General features: G+C 44.4%; 1 protein-coding gene and 1 long non-coding RNA gene across 3 annotated transcripts; one reads left to right on the forward strand and one right to left on the reverse strand.

Moving 5' to 3' along the window:
* Positions 1–725: 725 nt before the first annotated feature.
* On the reverse strand, positions 726–8505 carry TMEM215 (transmembrane protein 215). Its single transcript, XM_077171781.1, has one exon. It carries the CDS (start codon positions 8371–8373, stop codon positions 7648–7650), a length of 726 nt encoding a protein of 241 aa, XP_077027896.1. The 5' UTR covers positions 8374–8505; the 3' UTR covers positions 726–7647.
* Positions 8506–8609: 104 nt separating this feature from the next.
* On the forward strand, positions 8610–18788 carry LOC143692196 (uncharacterized). Of its 2 annotated transcripts, none has more exons than XR_013180060.1 (4): positions 8610–8831; positions 13586–13656; positions 17102–17470; positions 18531–18788. It is a non-coding gene; the product is annotated as an uncharacterized LOC143692196 (long non-coding RNA). The 2 variants fall into 2 exon arrangements; XR_013180059.1 differs by lacking the exon at positions 8610–8831 and adding an exon at positions 11276–11507.
* The last annotated feature ends 5022 nt before the right edge of the window (positions 18789–23810 follow it).

Below are 23810 nucleotides of genomic sequence, written 5' to 3' on the forward strand. Positions count from 1 at the left end.
TGATCCTCTCCTTCAACAGAACATCTCCCACGAATTATTTTCTACAGACTGTTGAATCTCTCATATCTTTCCTGCAACTTCAAGCAATAGTCGTTATTAATGTCAGTTTGTCTGATGACTGTGATGATATGACTGACTTTGGAAGATAGAAGTACAGCAGTGAATATTACAGACACAAACAGAAGTGTCCTCAATCAACTGACAAGTATTTTAAGATTAATCTCAGGCATTTTGACAGATATAGTCAATGACAACAGCCATATTTCAGAGACAGGAAAGCATTTACCAGCCTGTAAAACTGAAGTATGATAACCAGCACCGTGCTCATCTGTGAGATGCTTTAAATCCACAGATTCACATCCCAGATTTGGAACTAGTCAGCTAATCTAGCAAGCATTCTTTTCTAAAATGGCACTATATACTAGAAATATGTGATGTGTTCTTCCTTTTCTTGATGATTTTATCCATGCCAGAAAATGGGAAAGCAATTGCAATAATAGAACTGAAGAAGTGAAGGTGATCTGTACTTTATAGATCACTTCACAGAGTGGCCATTCATTTTCTATAGTCATGCAAGATAATACAGAGGATACTAAGACTCTATTCACAATGTGGTGATTTTATTGGAAAGATTGTGCATTCTGATTATTGTTTATTACAGCTCCATCTACCTGGCAGTGAGAATGCAGGCAGGAACATGAAAAAAAAATCACACAACACAGAAATGGACTTATGAAAGTCTTTTATTAGATTGATAAACTTTCACTATATTGTTTCAGCTTGAATATTGAGGAACAGACTGAATAATCACAATATTTTAAAAAATCACAACATGTAAAGCCAAAAATTCATTAATGTATTTCCAAGTGTAAAACTTCCAAGATTTTATTCAAACCATGGGCACTGGAAAATACCATGTTTTGCCACCAGAAGTTATTCTTTATCCCCTAGATTAGGTAGCAAACATATTTTACTTTGCTTGTGAATTGGTTTGGGGGGGGAAATCCCAATTCCAAGGTTCTTATTTTTTTTGGAAACAGAAAAGTTATCTGCTTCTTTGTACAGCCAATTAGTCAAATGAAATAATTTGTTTAAATAAAAGGGAAGTGAAATCAGGTGTCTTTTGCAAACAATGCAGGGGCATAAAATGAGTGTTGAACCTGACTATGCAGTCAAAGATGCAGTGTCTCTTTAAGATCAATGTCTGATTAGTATGAGATTTTCCCAGCTTGTAGAACATCTCTCCTACCTACTCAGACCCCTAAAAATTACTAATAGCCCTTCCATCTCAATTGACCTCAAAAGTAGAAATCTTTGGTTTTTTTAAGAGTGTCTTTCTGGGGCTGTCCTTTAAAACCTTTAAAAGACAAGGCTATGCAAGATTGTTCTGCTTATACTCCAGCTGAGCACCATCTGCTTTTCAGATAATGAGCACTTTGTCTTCCTAATTCCTCTCCCAATTCTTCCTTTCCCCACAGTATAAAACATTGTGTTGTACAATTTATACATTCTAAATTGGAATTCAAAGATAAAATATTTTTGCACTAAAATGTTCTTTCCAAATAAAATATGGGAAAATTGCCTTTCCTCCTAAGGTAAATTTGGTTTTAAATTTAAATGCACTTTCAGATACAGAGATATAAAACAACCACATTTGGAAATGTGATAGAGTGGGTGTTCAGAATTTCTTTGTGTGGGAGCCCTAATTACTGAAACCTTCCAAAGAACACACATGAGTCTACATGATGTTATTTAATGTCCCACAGCATAGTAACCACAGTCCTCTGGTTCACACAGGGAAACAACCCATTCCACCTTATTATTTGTACACCATCTTTCCTCTGCACTATGCCTTAAACACATATGTGATCCTTTCTGGAACTAAACTGCCAAGACTGGATTCAACAGTTTTCATACAGCACTAAGCTTTATCTGGAAGCTCCACATGAAATATTTAGTTACACCTTTGCAAAATTTGCCTTGGATTTCAACAACAAAGTAAGTAATTCTTACCAAGAGTGCCAAATATGAAGCTAATATAGGAGCATCCTTATGTTCATGACTGTGCACAATTGCTGATTATTACTGCATTTCTTACTAAAATAGAGTGGTGTGAAAATAAGTGTTTTGATGAGATCTAAAATCAGATCCCCACTACATGGTAATTTTTTTCCTGTAGTTCTTGTATCATGCCTTCAGGCAGGAAAACATCCTCTCTTCCTTCTTGAGGAGCCATCTGGGTAAGCTACCAAAGATACAATACACACATGGAACAGTGCACTAAACATACTGGTTTTGTGACAAGAATTCAACACAGTTAACCTGACAAAATAGTGAAATATTGTGTGTGATGCCTTTTTGGTCTCTTTTGCTTTTATGAAGATCTCTTCTGTTCTACTCTGATTAGAACATGTACAGAGACAGATTTTCAAAGTGTTTCACCCTTTTTTCACTCCCTGAGGAGTGAAAAGGATACTTTAGGTTGAAAAAGAAAAAGCTAGAAATGCATCTTTCAGAATTGACTAAAGGTTCAGGGCATTCACCAATGGTTTGGGGAAATGCTGAATGCAAAGCACTGGAAAAATTCAGATTTCACTTTCCAGGAATTCACAGGGGCCATACTGAAACACAGACAAGGAATATCTTAACTCTGCTGGAAGAACTGTGTGTTCTTAGAAAGCCACAACAGAGTTGTTCTTCTAGGAAGTTTTTTCTCTCCTAAAGAACTGAAGGAATTTTAAAATTTCAGCAATAGACTTGAGCAGAAAAGCTGAGTAAGGTGTTGGAAAAACACCTCTGAGGAGATCTCAAATTACTATTGTGTTATGATTGTGCATTCTGTTTCCTGCCCTTGCAGACAAATGTATAGCATATATACACACACCCATCCAGGGTGCAGCTTGTAAGTAAAACCATTAAACATAAACACTTCCATGTATCTGACACAAGGCTAATCTATGCAACTATTCTGAGCACAAAACACACAAAGATTTAAAAACTAATGAAAGCTGAATCTCTGTGTCTGGTAAAGACAATAGAGCGTCTGGAATTCCAGCACCAATAGGACTGCTAAATTAAAGGTAATGCTTATCTATGAAAGTTGGCCAAGGTGTGTGAAAAGTGACTTCTCAACCCACTCTCTCTGTGGTTTAGAGCAATAAAAGAGCCCATACCACCAGGGGAGTAACCAACCTGCTGACAGTTCTCCCTGTAGGGATTGTATGTTCAGACTGGCTCAGAGTGGAAATGGGCTCAGCATGAGCTGCTTTGCAGCTGATGCCCCATACCATGTGTCAAGACAACACCTCTAGCCTATCTATTAGAAAACTCCTCTACAAGTTTTAAAACAATTTATATTAGAAGCATTGACAGAAACCTTTCAGGACTCAAAAGTTTCCTATGCCATGACTTTACTGCCAACATGCTGAGTCAAGGTCTTGTGTGCTGATTGTGCCCTGCAAGTAAATAGGTTGGTCCCCACACACATGAAAATCAGGTTGCCAGTACTTGGTGGCCTGACAGCAACCCGCCTCTGACCCATGGCAAAATCCCAAGCTTGTGCTGCAAGAACTGACAATATAACTGAATGTCTCAACATAACAGCTTAGATTGGATGGATGATGTAGTGTCAAATTCTACCACCCTGGCCAAAGTCAGGAGCTCACTCCACGAAGTCTGGTATGTAGCAGCAGATATGGTGAGAGGGGGTCACAGTAGCTGTTACTCCACTAAATTACAACATAATAAATAGTTACTGGAGCCAGGACAGCAGAGAGTTTGGATCAGAGTGGGAGGAACTGCCTCTGCAAGAGTATGACACTTCTACAGAATGCAGATCAAGAACAGTCCAGAGGGACACATACTCTGAGCACACTCACCTCTTGCTTATTCAGTTCCAGGCCGAAAGGACCAGCTATTGTTTTGCACTCAGGAGGACAAAGTGCACACCGATTGAAATTTCAAATTGTCTTGTAAAGACTCTGCAGAGATCAGCTTGTATGACTAACAATGCTACTTATGACAACAGACATTTAAACAAAACAACACAAAATTACCTTTTGTTGATCTACATATTATATTGTCTCTTAAAAGACGATAAACTACACTGTGGCACTATGATAAATGCTATTCCAAAAAGAAAGTTTATATATCTTAGGAAACTTCTCTAAATGTCCAAATAACTGTTTTCCATTAAATGCTTTATACAGCCTGCCACATTAGGACTAAGCAACATGTGGTTCACAAGACATTTATCCCCCAAGATATTTATCCCTCAAATTGAGCCCCCCTACAACTTCATACATTGTTTGGAAGAGAGCACTGAGGAGAGAAATGGAACTCTGACCTGAAGGTTTTTTAATGTAGCGAGAACAGAAAGAAGCTCTCATCTCTGGTCACAGCTTGGAATCATACCCCAAGCTGTGGTATCCTTAAGCCAAATTCAGACTAGAAGCTGCCTCTGAAAAGCAAAGTGATTATTCCTGCTTGTTCTAAGATCAGCACTGGTACCACAAGTTCTAGTGTCCACTTGAGCTGAATGAAAATAAAGTCCCAGGTGCTCTCTGATCTGGGCATGTTATCTGCATAAAAAATTTGAAAATGATGTAATGATGTCTGTGATCAAATATGCATTTGATTTCTACTGGCAAAACTATAAAAAGGTCACTTTATTATAAAATAAATAGAACCAACAGAACCACAAACCCCCAAAACAACAAACACAAACAAAACCCAAATATTAATACCTAACCCCCCTCAACAAACAAAAACTCGAAACCCCTTTCATTTTCAAATTTTAAAATTCATATTTTTCATGCCTAAATTGATCAATTTCCATTTCATCCTCTATTAAACTAGCAGGGAACAAAAAGGAAAAATAAAGAGGCTTCAGAGGCAGTACTAATTGATTTCTCTAACTTCAAATTCTCAAACTTTCAATAAACAAATGTAGAGGATTATGGTATATTAGCCTAAAAACATTGCTTAAAGTTGTATTTTATTGTGAAATCTTAGCTGAATGAATGGAGGGATGACATTGCCTGTAAATACCAAATTTTAAACACTTTTTTTTTTTTTACATCTTTCTATATTGTGAGAAGTTTTCACTCCCATTAAACTTTTGTTGAATACAAGCATTCTCTTGTTTTTACACTACAAATGGAATAAAGCACATGACTAAGATCTGCATGTCTGTATATCAAGTTATATATTTACTATCCCATTTGTCACTAGAGTTTGCTGTCTTGTCTTGAAAAAGCCCATGTAACTTTTGACAGAGAACATCTAATCCTAGACAAAATGAAAAAACTTGACTTCTTCCTATATATATCTATATATATATTTGCAGAACTGTACAAATCTAGGTTCCCAGTGGGCTGGTGCTCTCTTATGCAGGGCAAGTGATTACTCACAACCCTGTCAAAGGTAGCAGGCAGGACCCAGTAGCCTGTTTTCTCATGGTGGGTCTGATCTCCAGGGATGCTGAGCACCCCTGGGCATGCAAAGAGAACCTCCACCTGCTCTGCTTAGAAGCAGAAAGCAAAAGACCCTGTTTGTCAACACGTTCATCAGCAGTGTTTTATCTGTTGGCTTCACAGGTCATGAAATAAGACATGCCACTAAAGACTTGCTCTGCACATTGCAGAATCAGGTCCTGCAGTGACTAAGCCTAAGCAGAAGGCAAGCTGCTGACAACAACTGAGTGCTTTTATGTGGAAGTTGAACGTGTCAGGGAGAGGGTCTGTTTTTGTGGAATTCCTTTGCTCATTGGATCAAACCCGGGCTGCACAGAGTGCAGGTGTTCATTTATTACCACAGTACTGTGGCTGCATGCCTGAGCAGCACAGCTGCTGTAACCACCTATTCAGAGTTTTTGCCTAACTTCAACAAGCAACTGTTTTTTTAATTTATCATAGTAGTATCCAGATGCCCGACCAAAGCCTGGCCAAAGAGTTAACCTCTTATTTGGCCTGAAAGACAAGAAGTTAGCCAGAAAATTGTTTCCTTCTTCTGGAAACATGTTCAGAGACTCATTGTCTGTTACAATTTCACATAAGTTTCTCAACAAACAAAGAAATACACACATAAGTATATGTATAAAATTTACATTCACTTTCCAAACAATTCCATGGGCATGGAAAGCCTCATTTAAGTGCAAAATTCCTTTTCATTTTCTACACAACATCTCAGGCTGCTACAAATTATTTATTTCCTACTCTGGTAACTCAATGCATTTTTTTGGTACAATCTATGGTTCACAAAAACAATCTAAGTAGGAGCAGCTATTAAGACTTTCATCACACAGGAACTTTTTGGTGTTCTGGGAGTTTGCTTATAGGAACTGGGGCTTTGTGAGATGTTAGCAAATTACTCTATGCTTCAGGAACTGTTACCCTAAGACCTGAACACTGAGAGTAGCTGCTTAGCATGCACATTGTGTTACACTACATCTCTGTTCCCTACACCTCCAAGGTCAGGTAAGATGTTTATGCACAGCACGGAACACGCAACTTAGTGTTGGACAGAATAGCCAGGTTTGTATTTCAGTATGTAAACTGCAGGCTCTGAATTTGAATGGTTAATCTTCATTACCCACTTCACATTTTCTCGCTATGTATCCATAAGCTGTGAAAAAACACCTGTCAGTGAGGTCCTCTGTTCCCTTCTCCCAGCAAAGCATGGCTTTGAGACCCCTGAGTGGACTGTCACCATGCATTCCCCATACACAAATATCTGGCATTTTAGAAAAGGCACAAGAAAATGGCATTTTCAGAAGAGTCAGATCCCACTCAGAACATAACTCACAGAATTCTATTCCTGAAGTGATTTTTGAGGTACTGAAATATATTTTAAAGACCTGAGTTCACTGACATCTGCTCCTACTCTCTGCAAGAACTGTGTCGTGTTAATGTTGCATTCTCCTTGTCAAGTGCATACTCTAAAATCCAAAAGTATTAGAAACATTCCAGTGAACTCTAGACCAGTGGAAAATTAAGCTAACACATCTATGTTCGTGCTATTGATGACGGGTTAGTCTTTGAAAACTCTCCTGAGCCTATATGGTTCCTAGGAGACTTTCAGAAGAGCCCACAGGGTCAGGACACCTATTCCTTGACACAAAGGAAAAAAAAATCCAGCAAGGACAAAGGGTGACAAATGATTTCTACACTCCCTGACATCAGGCAGCTATTGGAGTTCATGCTGACATCTCTCAATCCCTCCCAAAATGAAGTGACAGTATTTCAAAAACTTATTCAGCCATAGATCACCACATTCTTTCCTACAGTCAGCTCCAGAGTTTCATTCAGCTCTTGATCTCAGCTGACAGCCACTGCTGCCCTCCTGCCAGTGTGCCTACAGGCTTGGGCAGCAGGAAAACAAAAGGGAGGGAAAGGGAGAAAATAAAATTAAAATCAAATTTCTTTTTTTTCCAAAAATGAAAAATTGAATTCTTTAACCTTTAAACATGCTTGTTTACTTACAGAAAGCGTACTTCAGGCACAAAAGGTTTGAGTATCAGTCACATACTACTTGAAATTGAAATAGTATCAAGATTGTCCCATGCAGTCCGCTATATTATCCCCAAGATAATCAAGAAGCCGAAGTTGCAGTTTTTGTATACATACATATACATAAAGTATGCATCTTTCACACAATGGTCGTCTCTTGGTCTGAATTGACTCCAGTGGGGTTTATGTAACAACAGTACCTGTCAGAAGGGTTGTTATCCTTGTAAGAGCAGACAATGACACTATCTTTAGGAGCCACAAAAATGTTGTCTTCAATGTCAGGGCAAGGAGTGCTGTCCCTGCTGGAAGAAGAGCTCTTCTTCTCCAAGGCACTGTATGTGGAGCTATCTCCCACGAACACGTTCTCTGGCATCTCTGGGTAACAGCTCTCCAGGTATTTCAGCATCTCCTCCTGCTCTACCTTTTTGGTGGGGCTCTTGCACTCTGCCGGGGCAGCGGCGGTGGTGCTGGTGGTGCAGATGAACACGGTGTCCTCTTCCCTCAGCCCTCTCCTGTCCTTGCGGTAAGTTTTCCTGTCTAGCTCGTCACAACTTCCCTTGCCAGACTCCAGGTCGGAGGGGGTCCTTAGCAGTTCCATGACATCCCGGTCCCTGACCTCCTTACAGCACGGACGCATGTTCTCGGGACATTTGGTGCAGCCGTCGGTCTTTCTGGTGAGGGCAATGGCGGCGATGCCCGGCAGGCAGATGGCCGGCCCGATAGCCAGCAGCGGGATGTCTCCCAGGGTCTCTCCCTTGATGCCAGACACGGTGAACATGAAGCCGAACACCAGAAAGACGCTGACCAGAGCCACCACCAGTCCCGTCCGGGGGTTGATGTCGTCAGGTCTCAGGGTCCGCGCCATCCAGCTGCTGCGCACGGGGATGCTTCCCTCCACCGGAGCGCCCCTCGGGTCAGGGGACAGGCGCTCCCCGGCAAGCCTCCGAAGTTTCCGGGGCAGCACGGCACGGAGCACCCTGACAGCCGGCGCCGCTCGGCTTCCCCTCGGCGGAGCCGCAGACGGAGGGCGGGCCGGGGCCGGGAGCTGTCCTGCCTCCTGCCTCCTCCCTCGCTCCCTCCCTCCCTTGCTCGTTCCCTTGCTCCCCGGAGCCGGTCGGAGCGGCTCCCCTGCCTGCGGACCCGCCGAGCCCTCCCGCGCCGGCGGCGGACCCGGGGGGCTCAAGCCCTGCCGAAGGTCGGGGGTAGAGCGACCGGGCGGCTGCCAGCAGCAGCGGCCGGGGAGACAGCTGCCGCGGGGGTTCACCTGCACGCTCTCCGTCTCCTCCTCCTCGTCCGGCCCCTGTGCCGGAGCCCCGCACAGCCGTGAGTACGCGCACCGCCCGGCGCGGGATGCTGCGGGGCCGGCGCGGGGGCTCGGCGGGATTGCCCCTACCTGATGGCCACCGCTGCTTGGCCGGCTGCTGCCGCCGCCCCGGGCAGCCTTTCCCTTTTGGGCGGAGGGGAGAGGACCCCCGACGGGCATCTTTCCTCGGGAAGCCGGCATGTGCATCCTCCGCGCGGCCCCCGCGCCTAAAGCGTCTTCTTCGGTGAGGACGGGGCTTGCGAAGTTGTTGAAAGGAATTGTCTCCTGGGCAGAGAGAAGTCTTGCCCCGAGTCTTCTCCTGAGTTAGGCACCTGTGGAGAGCAAGGCTTCAGGAGATGCTCTGCGGCAGCTGGATTTCATTCTGAAGGTGGCCCCTAGGGAGGAAGCCTCTCCTGATGTTATTCCCTCCCCAAGAATGAACATGAATGTTGGGATACCTCGGTATCCATGGCCTGCCGATTGTGATGGTGACGTTCTGTCCCTGTGATTTGATGCACTTCGGTGATGGCAATTTGAAGTAAGCACCACCAGCTGAATGAATATAGAAAAGGATCTCAAACAGGTGGGAATGGGAAAGGCAGCAGCATCTTCAGGCAGTGATACAAAAGAGTAAATGCTTTCATCTGGGGCAGAGATACTGGGAGACAAAAAGGAGTGATACCAGAAAGCTTCCAAGAAAGTTAATGTAACAGAAAAGGACACTCTGAACTACAATTTTGAAACCAAGGTTTCTTTAAGTTTTCCCATTAACATGATTCATTTTCCTCATACTACAAACTTGGAAAGCTCAGAGAAGCCAGTTTAGAAAACACTCAGATGTTTCTCAGGTCATGAAAAGCATGGGTTTTATTTACCCCCTGTACAATACAACATCAATAGAGCACTTCTGTCTTGTAGATTTCAAACTTGCCTTGCAGAGACCAAGTCCAAGAATATAATTTTGCAAGTGGGAACAACTCTTGCCTTACAGGACACTTTGTAAATGGGGTGTCAATTTATGGTATTTACTGTTTCATTTGAAGGATGAGTAAATTGGAGTAGAAGTACACAGTGGGGAGAGTTTTTAAATCAGTGGCAATGGTCTGGGTTTGAGCTTAAAAGTTAGTAATGGACCATGATCATTATTTCAACTTGTTCTCCAGAAAATTGTCCAGTAAAATTCACAATGAACCTCTCACCTGTTGCAGAGTGGGCTGTAACAGGAATCTTTTGGACTCTGTTAGAAATACCTTTCTTGACTGAAAGATTTAAAACTCAAAACCTTCCAGCCAGCACAAGTTAACTTCTACTTTTGCCACTCTGCAGGATTTAGTAGTATGAGAAATGACAGTAGCGTACTCAGCTCCTATTTTCCAGAGTGAAAATTTGCTGTTTCTTTCCATCTGCTGTTATTCAGAGACATAGCTTTTATGTCCTTACTTAGGAATTAATAATGCCTTTTTTTATTCATCAGCTAGATTCTGGATGAAAGGAAGTGATTAACCTTCAGCAAGCCTGTCCCACGTAACTAAAATGTTGTAAGTTATGAAGTTATGAGTATGTTGGTAACTAATGCCAATGAAAGTCACTGTTCCTGCTCCTTGACCTTCCTTCAACTCCCCTACTGCATTTGGATAGTTTTTCAAAAAATTGGAAATAGTTCTTTTGTTGAAAAACAAATTATGATGCCTGGGAAAAGCAATTACCTGAAGCTGTACTCATCAACAGTCCTTCAGAGATAGAAAAAGGACACAGAAATGTAAATATTAGTGGCATTTGTGGAGGGGAAAATTGCTGTAAGAGCTGAAGTACATGTCAGAGTATCTAACAGGAGTAAAAATGGCCCTTCAAATTTAAGCAACAGGCTTACTGAGATGGAAGAGGGAACATCTACTTTGGAACAGAAAGCTGTTAGTGGACAGAAAAACACAGAAAATGTCAGGACAAAGGTGGAACTAAATGTCTTCAATTTGTCGCTTTGTGAGTGATTTCAAGACAAGATTGTATGCTTCCAGCAGGAGGGGATAGAAAGGGAAAACAATCACCCAGTTCCAGGAAAGCATGCCACGATTGTTAAAATTGTCTTCCCAAGCTAGAAATCAAGAGATCGGCAAGTGCCACTTAACACAACTGAGCAACAATGCAAATGGTTGCATTTTCTATCCTGTTCATAAGTAGAGAAGAAAAATGATTCCTTTCAGGTGAAGTTTCTGTTCCAGTGCTGTACACAAAAATTAGGTACTCAACCATGTTTTTACCTCAGTTTTCAATGGCAACCTCTCTTCCCCCCTCTTGAGTGGATGGGCAGCAGGATGGGGACTGAAGGAAAAAAGTGCTCTCTACTGTAATAGATCAGGGTTGTGATCACCTGAATAACCTGAACATATGTGTCTATTGATCTGATGAGATGCTGTGCTGGTTTTGTCTGGGGTAGAGTTAATTTTCTTCAGAGTGGCTGGTATAGAGCTGTATTTTGTACTCGTGCTGAACACAGGGCTGATAATACAGAGATGTTTTTATTATTGCTCAGCAGGGCTTACACAGAAACAAGGCCTTATCTGCTGTTTGTGCTTGCATGCTGGTGAGGAAGTTGGGAGGAGACACAGCTGCGACAGGTGACCCAAACTGACCAAAGAGATTTCCAGGCCATGTGATATCATGCTCAGGACATAAAGTGGGGCGAAGAAGGAGGAAAGGTGGGACATTTGGAGGGTTGATGTTTGTCTGCCTAGGCCACTGTCAGGTATGATGGGGCCCTGCTCTCCTGGAGATGGCTGAACACTTGTGTGCCCATGGGAAGCAGTGAATGAATTCCTTGTTTTGATTTGCTTGTGTGCATGGACTTTAGTGTTCCTACTAAACTGTCTACACCTCAGCCTATGACTTTTCTACCTTTTACCCTTGTGATTCTCTCTCCAATTCCAGTGGAAGGAAGGGTGAGTGAGCAGCGGCTGGGGCTTGGCTGCTGGCTGGAGTTAAACTGTGACAGATGGTTCCTGAGTCCCAAAGGAATTAGATTATGTAATTGCCAAGCCAATCTCCACAGTAGTTGAAAAGTCCTGGCAGTCAGGTGAAGTCCCAGGTGATTAGAAGAGTAGAAATATTGGACCCACCTTTAAAAAAGGTAGGAAAGAGAACTGTGGGAACCACTGATCTCTCAGCCTCCCTGGACTGACATTTCCTATTAAAAGCTACCCAGTAGCTCTCTAAATTGTCTAGAGAAGGATTTGATGGGTGTGCTGTTCAGTGGGTAAGGAATTAGTTAAACAGTCATATCCAGAGGGTAGTGGTCAACCCAGCTCAATCTTCATATGAAGATTGGTAATAGATAGTGTCCCTTAGGGATCTGCCTTGGGACAAGTAATGTTTAATGTTTTCCTCAGTAGTGGAGAACCACTGGCAGGTTTGCAGCCAACCTGCTTTGAGTGGTTTGAGTGGTGCTGTTGACACCGCTGAAGGTCAGGATGCCATCCAGAGGGACTTGGATGTGTTTGAGAAGTGAGCACATGGGAATCTCATGAGGTTTAACAGGACTCAGTTCAAGATGCTGCCCCTGGGTTGGGGCAACCCCCAATAACAACACAAGCTATGAATGGACTGAGAGCAGCCCTGTGAGCAGGACTGGGGGGTGCTGCTGGGTGAGAGGCTGGACATGACCCAGCCATGGGCACTCCCAGCCCAGAGAGCCAAATGTGTCCTGGGCTGCATCCAGAGCAGCGTGGGCAGCAGGGGAGGGAGGGGATTCTGCCCCTCTGCTCTGCTCTGGTGAGAGCCCACCTGGAACCCTGCATCCAGCTCTGGGGTCCCAGCACAGGAAGGACATGGACCTGTTGGAGTGAGTCCAGAGGAGGGCCACCAAGATGATTAGAGGGATGGAGCATCTTTCCTACAATGAAAAGCTGAGAGCATTGTTGAACCTCATGAGATTCCCATGGGCCCACTTCTCCTTCTTGCCCACATGTCTCTGTATGACATCCCATCCTTCAGGAGTGTCAACCACACCACTTACCTTGGTGTCATCTGCAATTTTGCACAGGGTGCATGCAATACCCTTTTCTATGTCATTATTGAGATATTAAATAACACTAATCCCAATACCAACCCCTGAGGGACACATCTCTTGTCACTGATGTCCATTGGGACTCTGAGCTGTTGACCGCTACCCTCTGAATATGACAGTCCAACTAATTCCTTATCCATCTAAAAGTCCACTCATCAAATCCATCTCTCTCCAATGTAAAGAGCAGGATGCTGTAAGGGACTATGTCAAAGGCTTTACAGGAGATAAATGACATTCATAGTCCTTCCCTTGCCCACTGATGTAGTCACTCTATTCATTCTCTGTTTCCAGTCACTTGGGATTTCTCCTGACTGCCATGGCTTTGTAAATATGGTGGAGAGTGATTTGGCAACTATGTTAGCCAATTCTCTTAGGACTTTCTGGGATGCATCTCAATGGATCCCATAGACCGTAGACATATATGTTCTAGTTCCTCAGGTGATCGGGAACCTGGTCTCTTAAGAAAGAAAGCACTTTTTTCATCCAGTCCTGACCTTGCCTTCCGTCCACTCAAGAGGCATGGGAAGAGAGACTGACAATGAAAAAAGTTGCTGAGTATCTCAGCCTCGTCTCATCCATTGTTTCCGGTTTTCTAGTCGTGTCATCAGAGGAGTACATTTTCTTTGACCTTTCTTAATAACTATGGAGCAACCAAGAGAGCTATTTGGATAAGCAGCTTTAGATGTATTACATTCCTTTTTGTTTTTTATGTAGGTTTGAAGATAGAGATCATAAAACGATGGACCAAGATGGATGTGTTGGAAAGGGTACCAGTTGAATGACAGGTAATTTTTCCTGCTACTTCTTTCTTAAACCCTTTTCTGAACCTGCTGTTTTGCAGATACGATTATCTGCTTCAGTCAATGGCATTTTGCAAGAACAAGGACTTTCTCTGACCAGGCAGTACTGCAAAATCCATGGAAAAGTGTGTGCACCATAATTTTTAGTATCCTAAAAATTAAAAGATCTGGCAGATGGAGTTTTGAATTAATACATTACAATTCACAGCTGGCTTACTTATAAGACCTCATACCATGCAAGAATCTACAAGCCCTTAATAACATCATAGGTAAAATTAGGCTCTAGTTTTCACCTTCCAAGCTCTGTGGTAATGCTAAAACTTGGTACTATTTTTGAGTGTGGGATCATGTAGGTCCTATTAGTAATCTGGATATGGAACATGGGACTTTGTATTGCGAGCAAGTTCTGTGTGGATTGTGATACTCAAATTTCAAGCTTTTACCCTAATGCACTTGTGCACATATTTGAGGCACCCCATTAGCTTGAGGAGACAGTCAGTCATTCTGCTGAGGTCACTGGTAGGCACTTCAAACCTGCTCAAGAGCTGCTTCACAAAAGTTCTTCCTGTCTGCAGCAAGTACTCCTTGCTGAAAGTGGATGCTGAATGCACAGCATCCATCTTCAGGCCTTTTTGTACATTGTGTTTTCTTGGCAGCATATACAAAAGAAAATACTTGACAATTCTTTTGTAATGTGCTACTATGTCCTGTGATACTCATATGCCTCTGCAGAAAGACTTTTTTTTTTCCCCTATTTGAAAATGTTTGTTGTTTACCCAGCTTCACATTTACCTTATTTCTAGTTCTTATGGGGTCTGTGTAGCCACTTCTGATGCCTCTTCCATGCTTCTGGACTGCTCTCAAAAGTTCTCTGGGTCTTCATGTCCTCAAGCACAAGTTCACCTGAGGGAGGATTTTTGGGCTCTGACTTTTCACTCAAGCCCCTGGGTCCTGCTCTTTGTAGACAATCATTTGTGCTTGACTGTGGCTTGCTGGCCAATTGGCCGGATGTGGAAGGACTCTGCTGATGAGAGCATCTGATCAATAAACAAGGGGCAAAAGAGAAATATCAGATGCCGGAAGGGCTTGTGTTTTGTCACTGAGCCATCACACCAGGAGTGGGATTCAGAAACCCTGGTAGTGAGTCATGCATCCGTCTTTAGGTGACCTCGGGGACTTAGCAGGATTGCTGTGGAAGAGGTACAGGCTGCTGTGTGAGTCACGGCATCAGGCAATAAATTAGCCAATATAATTCACTGGGAACTTTATCTATCTGCATCGCTCTGCCTGATGTGCTCTTCCCCTTTGGGAAGCTTCTGATTAAATATACTTTATTTCTTCTATCGAAAATTGCTCACAAAAGATGCAATAAACTCAGGGGAGTCACCCACAAGTACTGTGTGTTATGCACAGTGGTGAATAATGGGTAGCTTGCTTTGTCCCAGAGAACTTAGAAAACACTTCTTAAAGGGGGTCTCTAATTGAGTTGCTTGTCTGTGGAGAAAGAGGAAGGGAAAATAGGTTGTCTTGACCTACCTCTGCAGAAGAAGCTAATAATTTTTGATATGCTGGAACACTTTTAAAGCAGTTTTAAGCATAATCATGACGATGTATTAGGGTACTTGCAATGACTAATTCTTTCTGTGAAGCTTGCTGACATCCTTCCTGTCTGTTTAGGAAAATTTAGTATAAAACTAAGGGATCTGATCAAAAGGCTATGCATGTTCCTTGCAGGCTCTGGAAGACTGGAACTTCCCAAGCCAATTAAACTTGAAGAAAATTTAAATGGGGATGGATATCATCAAAGTCTATAGCTCATTTAAACAGTGCAAATATGTCTTTTAAAAAAATCATCCTATGCTGTGGATACGAAAGAAGAAATGAAATCTTTGTCATAGCAGTCCATGATTTCCTGATTTCCCATGATTATTACTTCATACCACATCTGCATATTTGCTAAGACGTACCAGCTAATCCAGGAAAACATTTCCAGGCATATGAATGATAAGAAAATAATCAGAAGCAGTCAGCACGGATTCACAAAGGGAGAAGTCATGCTTGATGAACCTGATAGCTCACAGTGAAATGGTTGGCCTGCCGGATGAGGGGAGTGTGGGTACTGTCTACTTGGACTTCAGGAAGACTTTTGACACTGTCTCCCATAAGATCCTCCTAGACAGGCAGTTGTTGTATGGCTTAGGTGAGCAGACAGTGAGCTGGGCTGAAAGCTGCTCGAATGGGCAGACCCAAATGCTGATGATTGGTCATCATCATCATCTAGCTGAATGCTGGTAACTAGCAGTGTATCCCAGGGGTCAGTACCGGGTCCTTCAACAATCTTCATTAATGATCTGGATGATGGGGCAGAATGCACAATCAGGAATTTTTCAGAGAACATAAAACTAGGCTGATATCAGAGAGTCATGTTACCATCACAGGGACATCAATGGCCTTGAGAAATAGGCTGACAGGAGCCTAATGAAATTCAGCAAGGGGAAATGCCAAATCCTGCACCTGGGGAGAAAAAAAATATATATATACCTCTCTGATGTCAGCCTAGGTACTGCCCAGATGCCCTGTGTCCTGGGCTGCATTAGAAGGAGTATTGCCAGCCAGCTGGGAGGTGATCCTTGCCCTTTATGCAGAGCTGGTGAGGATATCCCAAAGGACTTTGTCCAGTTCTCTGTTCCTCAATCAAATCGAGCCATGAACATTTTGCAGAGAACCTGTGCTCCAATGGACCCTTCGGTGGAAGGGTCCTTAGGATGACTGAGGGACTGGAGCACCTTTGCTATGAGGAAAGGCAGAGGGAGCTGGGCCTGTTCAGCCCAAAAAGAAGGCACAGGGGGATGTCATCAATGTCTGTGAGTGCATGAAGGGAGCTCACAAAGAAGACACAGCAGAGCTCCTTCCAGTCGTGCCGAGTGACAGGACCAGAGGCAGTGGGTGCTAACAGAAACACGGGAGGTTCCCTCTGAACGTCAGGATACACTTTTCCATTGTGAGGATGACCAGACACTAGGGCGGGTTGCCCAGAGAGGTGGTGCAGTCTCCATCCCTGGAAATACTCAAAAGTCATCTGGACATGGTCCTGGGCAACCTGCTGTAGATGACCCTACTTGATTTGAGGTTTCTTCTGACATGCACCATTCTGTGATTCCTTTATGGCAGAGAAAATGATGGATGAGTGTGGCCATGTGTGCATGCACAGACTGAGCACTCTCTCATCACTGTTTGGGGGCACTGGAGAGAGATAGGCAAAGCATTTTGTACAGGACATGGGGATACAAGAATCTCTCTCTGAAGGGGTGAAATCTGCATGGTATACCAGGAATTCTCTGGGGAAGAGTACGCAATGGTGCACTAAGTGTGCGCGCAAGTCACAGGGCAGCTGTGTTCTTGAATAACATGAAATCCTCTTTCTTTTCAGGAGGTAGCCTGTCTAATACCTGTCAAATGGTGATGGCTTCCCTGAACCTTCTGCTGCAGCCCACCACCAGCTGTCACATTGCTGCAGGCACCAGGAGTGACTTGCTGAGGTCCCATGGTAGCCCCTCACTCTCAGGCATTTCCCTGGCAGCCCCTCGTCTTGCTGCCTTTGGGAAATACCGGCTACTTCACCCTCTGCCGCCCAGCAAGCTGAGTATGTGAGAGGAGTTTTCTCAACCAATGCCCTCCAGCAGCTGTGGGGCCACAGACACTCCTTGGGAGACATCCCATCTCACCTCAGCCCAGCTAGCTGCTGCTGGTGGCCACTGTGAAGAGCTTTCTCTGCCTCTCTAAAGACCAGGGGAGAGAGGTGAGCTGTGAGATAGGTATCTGCCAGTTCTGCTGTCCCAGTGATCGATACCTAGCAATAAGCACTGCTGGGAGTCAGAAAAAAGCACATATACACTGTGAAATTTCCTTTTTCTTATTTGGCTTTTGGGTATACCAGAGACCAAGATCAGGCAGTGACAGAAGTCTGTCCAGGCTTCCTTCCAGCATGGTGAACATGCTGCTGAAGAGTGCCTTCAGAGGAAACAGTGTTTGAGTTTGTACCCAAAGGTACCCTCCATGAGGGGTTATGGGGAAGAATATGCAGAAATGGTTTTTAGGAATATCTTGCTGTTTTCCTCCATGGATAGTGCAATGAATGGGTAGGAAGTGGTAGTAGTGGTAAGGCCTCTGTGATGGAGTGAGGAAAAATTATATGTTCTGTTGTCCAAAAGAAAATGCGTGTGCATCACCATGGCCCTTGCACGGTCTAAAAATTAAGAACTGACTTGTGCAGACATCGCTCAGAAGAGTGGCTACTGTGTACTTGATTAACCTTATTGCCCTACCGACTAATTAGGCAGCTTATGGGGACAGCTTCACAGATGGTAATATTTGTTTCTATGCACTTGTTCCCTTTTCCCATAAGCTGCACCCATAAGTATTCATTATCTTACTAAGCCATCACAGATGGTGACATGACAACGAGCATGAGTCAGTCATGGTACTGTACTGTGTCAGGGAGCAGTATTAAAGGAAGGGTTGTTTGTTCATTGTGCTGGGAGCACAGCTCTGGGCATGCTTTATGTATAGACCAGATCCTGGTGTTTACTACATGAGGAGGTGTGTAACCACAAAGGTGTGAAGGACAATGATGGGGGAGGACTTTGCCAGCATTGCACACATTTCAATGCAGTAGGGTGTTCTTGTGTTTCAAAGGCATTCGATGCAGGGGTGTAATAAAGTTTTTATTGCTGTATACTTGGAGTGCTTGCAACATTTAGAATTCGTAAAAACCTTGCATGCTGATATCAGGGGATATCAAATGGCTCCTGATTGTGAGTGTGGATGCAAATACACTGCTTTTCACTCCCTTTCTGTAGAACAGACCTGTGTCTCTGAAGAAACAAGAAGGATGAGGAAGGATGCTGTAAAAAGAGCTACAAATGTTGCAGAGGAGGAGCAGAACCTATGGAGGTCTCCAGCCATCCTGCAGGAGTGAGGGATTGGTGCAAACCAAGCCTTGAGAACAGGCTTAGAAGGGCCAGACCTGTTCCTGTACCCACCCTCATTTCCCCTGCACTCTACCTGGAGCAGAGACAATGCAGGCCACTTGGATCAGCTCCATTTGTGCAGAGATGTTCCTTACCACATCCCAGAGATAGTAGGTTTGGAGGGTGCCAGAGAGTATTCACCCAATGTCTTTACTATTGCTGGCCCTTCAGAGCCCATCACCAGCCATTCCCTGGTTGAGGCTCCATCTCTGCATCCAGTATCAGGCATCAGGTGCCCTCCATCCTCTATTGAAGGATCTCCAGCCAATAAAGAGGGCCACATGGCAGGTTCTTTTTTTGCTCTGCAGGTCGTGGTGAAATACTATCCAAAGCGTGTACAAGACTGTTTGAATCATTTCCACCAAAGAAAACATTTTTCATTGTCATGGTGGTAAAGAGAAAGACATGGTAACAGAATTTTGGTAACTTTTGGCTCCTTCCTGCAAAGTGCAAGTGGCTCCTCAGGCTCTGGTGGCATTTTGGGCCCCCAGGGTGTGTGGGCACTGTCTCTTTAGCTGGTCCATTCCCAGAAGCCCTGTTACAGCAGGACAGCTGTCAGAGGTCCAGCCCCAAGGCCTGCAGGGGACAACACTGCTACAGGAGGAGCCAGTGTCCTTCCCGCTTCCCTGACTGCCACACCACAAGCAGATGGGCACAACTCGTACAGTGTCACCCTGACACAGGGTAAAGACCCTTGCCTAAGCACATCCTTGGAGCTTCCAGTTGATTCCAAATGCCCTCCTCCCAAGACTAACTTTCATTTTCCATCCAGGAAGCAATGTCCAGCTGAAGGAATTGAATATGGGCATCAGAGACTACTTGTATAGACAGACAGTTTATCCCAGGCACAGTCACCTGGCTTGGACACACCCTCAACCCATCTCCCTATGGAAAGTGAGCACAGGCCAAGCTGGAACCCTCCTCTGCTGCTGTCATGGTCTCTGGAAAGGAGCAACCAGCCATTGGTGTGTTTTGAATCTTACCTTGTGCTTTAACAGGAAGCTGCCATGTGGCAGGATGAGAAATTAATTAGCCTCATGCTGCTGCAAGCATTTCCAGTCCCAGCTGACAACAGACTAATTAAGAACCTCCCTGTGGTGTCTATTTTAGATAACCATTTACTTAGATACAATTTAACAAGGGCTTTTCTAATGGTTTATTTCACAGGCAACTCATTAGATTAATGTGTGGCAAACAGCAGGAACTTGAATAGACATTTTGAATTCCCAGCGACCAAAAGTCAATACAATTTTGCCAAAGAGTTCACTAATTTTATCAAGGCAAAACATATGCTTCCTTCTGATATTTTGTGTCATGTCATTTGTTTCCATATGTCACCTTAACCTAAGTCCAGAAGTTTTGAAAACTGAAGGTGACCTTGTAAGTGCTGATTCTTAGGAGCCAATTAATGCTCCTGAATGAGATTTGCCCATCAGAGTCATTTGTGGTGCTTGCAGACTGAGCACCAGGGCTGCTAAGTGCACCACAGTATCAGTGCTGTCTGCTTCAGCATCTCAGAGAGGACTGAGGAACCAAACTTCCTGCCAGCCCAACAATCCCTGCATCTATGGGAAATGCTGATACATGTACAACTCCAAGGTTTTCACAGGATCTCCCACAAAGCCTAACAGAATCAGAAAAGGGCCCTAAATCCTTCAAATGGCAGGAAGGAGTATCCATCCTTTCTACCTTAACTTTCAAATTTTAAGCTTAATCCTACCTAACTGCACCAACACAGTTTGTCTTTAGGAACCTACAGGGGTGCCAGATGTAGCCTGGACCAAAGTAGGGACATGGGTGGAAAATTAACCCAGAGGCAACTTGGTTTTCTCTGCACACTCTGTCCTAATGGGAAAACATGCAGGAGGATTTTACTTTCCTTTTCTGTCTCTGCACTGCCCCATGTTCACAAATTACAATTGTGAGGGTGAGGTATTTGACTCCAAATTAAGAGTGAGTGGATGAGAGCAAAGATGGCAGGTTGGACCTTACATTGCATATGATTGCACAGCTTGGAAAGAAGACTAGGGCTCTGGGTGGGGAAAGAGAGCAAAGAATGGGAGCTGAAAGGGCTTGCCAGGGGAATAGGGTGGTGCCACAGCAGCAACTAAGTACTCGGTGTGATTTTCGTCAGGATGCAGTTCTCCACATGACTGAGATCAGGTTTTTCGTTGTCACTAGAATTAATTGGGAAAGTCTCTTTGAAATGCATATTTGAACATCTGATCTGTTTTCTTTTTCCCTGGGGATACTAACTAACAGTTCCCTGTTTGCAAACACCATCAGAAACTTAGGTTAAAGCCTCGGAGATTAATATGCTTCCAAGTTTAGTTGAAATTGGCTTGTGGATTTGGATACATAATTTCATTGGATAAATTGCTTAAACTGGGACTGCCCCCCTACAAGTCATCTGCTCAGAGCCACCTGCTCAACGGCACACAGATCATTCATATTTGTTGATGAAGAAGAGTGTTTCCATGCTTTTCTTTCTAAAATGCTATCCCAAACTAAAATCCCTATATTCTTGTCTAGGATAACACATAGGAAGTGAAAACTAAAAACATTAGTGGGGTTATGAGTTTGCATTTCTCAGCGCCTTATTGTTTGTAATTCTTGCCTCACTCTCCCTCGCTCCCAGAAATTCTGTGTGACCAGAATTTGGAACACTTCCCTTGTTTCATGGCAACAGAGCTATGCTGTAGAGGCTCCACAGAGCCACACACATTATGATTTTTATCCCTTGTTGCAGTCTGGCTGAGTGTAAACACTTCCTTCCCAGTCCTGTCTGAGCCTTTTTGGATGCAAGCAGCTACAGCAAATATCAAGTGTGACTTCATTTGCTGTAGCTATCTGCCCTCTGCCTCCTGATCCTTCAGGCTGTGGCTGCTTTCCCCCATGGCTGCATGCTGGGGGGCTGGTGACCCACTTCCCGAGGCTGAAGGCACCATGGAACAGAGGGTAGCTGCAGTACCCAGCAGCTCTGCTGAAGCTGAGTGCTGACAGCCAGAAGGCAGTAAGGACTGAATGCAGTTGCCTCTGAAATGCACACTGTGCACTTACCCCAGCAGATTCCTCTGCCGCAGCCGTGTGACAAAACGTGCTTTTGACTCACTCCTCACAGGTAAATACTGCCTCAGTGCTATCAGCTTGTGTTTCTTCCTGCCAGGAGCCTCCAAGGGCACTATTAAGCAGGGGGTTCTAAAGCTTTTTTTTCCTGAGGAGTAACTTTATACAAGTAGCCTGTGTCACACTGATGAAATTGTTACTTCTGTCCTTTCTTGGCAGTCCTTTGGGCATTTCATGGTGCCTTCCTGAGATCACTGTCACTGCTCTGCTGATCCTACCAGGCATGCTACTCCATTGGCGAGCTCAGCCCGCCAAAAAACAACTTTGTCTACCAGGGTACTCTTGTCAACAGCTGGGTGCAACTGGATGAGCTGCAGTTGTTGTTCCTTTTCAGACTATCAGGTGGTCTTCTTTTTTTGTACTCTTATTTACTATTAAATATCTGTTTCCAAGAATATTGTGTGGTTTCTAAGGATGCTGTGTGTAAACTCACGTGTCCTTTGTGCTTTGGTGTTGTCATGGTTTGAGAGGAAGTGAGTTTTTTGGATGCTGTGGTCAAACCAATAGGTGCTCAGATTTGAATATTGGCACCTGGTGTGGCCACTGGGGACATGGATACACCTCTGAGAACACGGGGGTTTAAAGCGGAGAGCTCCCAGGAAAAATCCTCTTGGGTTCCGGTGGTGAAAGAGCTCAGGCCTCTCCCCTGCCCGGCTGCTGTGGCTGGGCGGGGCGGGGGGAAGCCATGAGGCCGGGTGAGGTGGGTGAGGTAGGCCTGGCCTTGGACAGAGAGGGGAGGTGAAGAGACCTTTGAGGATAGAAGGGTGGAGGAACATTGGAGAGTCACTGGGCAGCCACCCCCTGCTGCATCCCCCTCAGGGGAGAGAGAGAAAAAAAGAGAGAGAGAGAGAGAAAGAGAGAGAGACGGTGTCTGTGCCTGTACCACCTTGGAATTTGACAGCAGGGCCGGCTGAGAAGGAGAACGCAGGGGTGTGAGAAGGTGAGAAGGTGCCCGGCAAGGCAGCTGTGGGAGTTCTGGACAGGCAGAGACTGAGATTTTTAACCTTTTTCTTGGATGATGGAAACCTTAGAAATGCTGATCCTCCTCCTGAATGAGAAGAGAGATAGGAATGAATAGCAGGAAATGGGCAAGTGTGATGCAAGTTTGTGCAAGTGAAAGATGTCCGAGAGAAGTTGAGAAGAATTCTAGATGGCAGGAGATGATGGAGTGCCTTTGGCTGCACTTTTCTTGTATAGCCATGGACAGAACCATTTTCCTGTGACACAGAGACTGCATCCAGGGGGAGACAATGGCTCAGAGCCAAGAGGGTTCAGTGTTGGTACCCCTCGGCCCCAGGGGGTGAAATTTGGGGGGGACAGGTGTCCCAAAAGTGAGAGACTGTGCTCTTTTTGGAACTGGACAAAGCACCCTTAAAAGGAAGACCCTAGAAGCAGCTCTGGTCCATGTGCAGTGGTGAGAGCACTGGATGTGGAAGGAAGAGGTCACGATGGCAAATGTTCTCTGGGCGGTGCCATGAGCGACATAGAAATGCATGAGGTTTCAACTGCATTTCCAGGGGAAGCTCATGGCACAAGAGGGACTCCTCTCCTCTTGATGAACTGAGAATTGATTATCTAAAGGGTGGTGATGGACTGAGAGTTGAGGATCTGAGGGCTGGCAACTGAATTTAGAGTCCAAGCTTTTGTCTTACTGTGATGCATTGGGAACTTGGTTGGGGGGGAGAGGAATGTTTGGAAGGTTTCCATCCTGAGTTCTGTGTGTTTCTTTTATATATTGTAAGTTAATAAAGTTTTTTTCCTTTTGTTCCTAACCTGGAGCCTGCTTCGCTCTATTCCTGGGCCCATCTCACAGTAGACACCAGGGAGAACGTATTTTCATGGGGGCACTGGCATTGTGCCAGTGTCAAAGCATGACAGGTATATTAGCAGATGGGGTACTTGGGCATGTTGCAGTACCTGAGAGTCGGTCTGGCTTCTGAAGCTGATCTGATATCTGCTGATAATTTTCCAAAGCAGAAATTC

This window comes from Agelaius phoeniceus, chromosome Z (assembly GCF_051311805.1).
Source record: "Agelaius phoeniceus isolate bAgePho1 chromosome Z, bAgePho1.hap1, whole genome shotgun sequence".
In the NCBI taxonomy this organism is placed as follows: Eukaryota; Metazoa; Chordata; class Aves; order Passeriformes; family Icteridae; genus Agelaius; species Agelaius phoeniceus.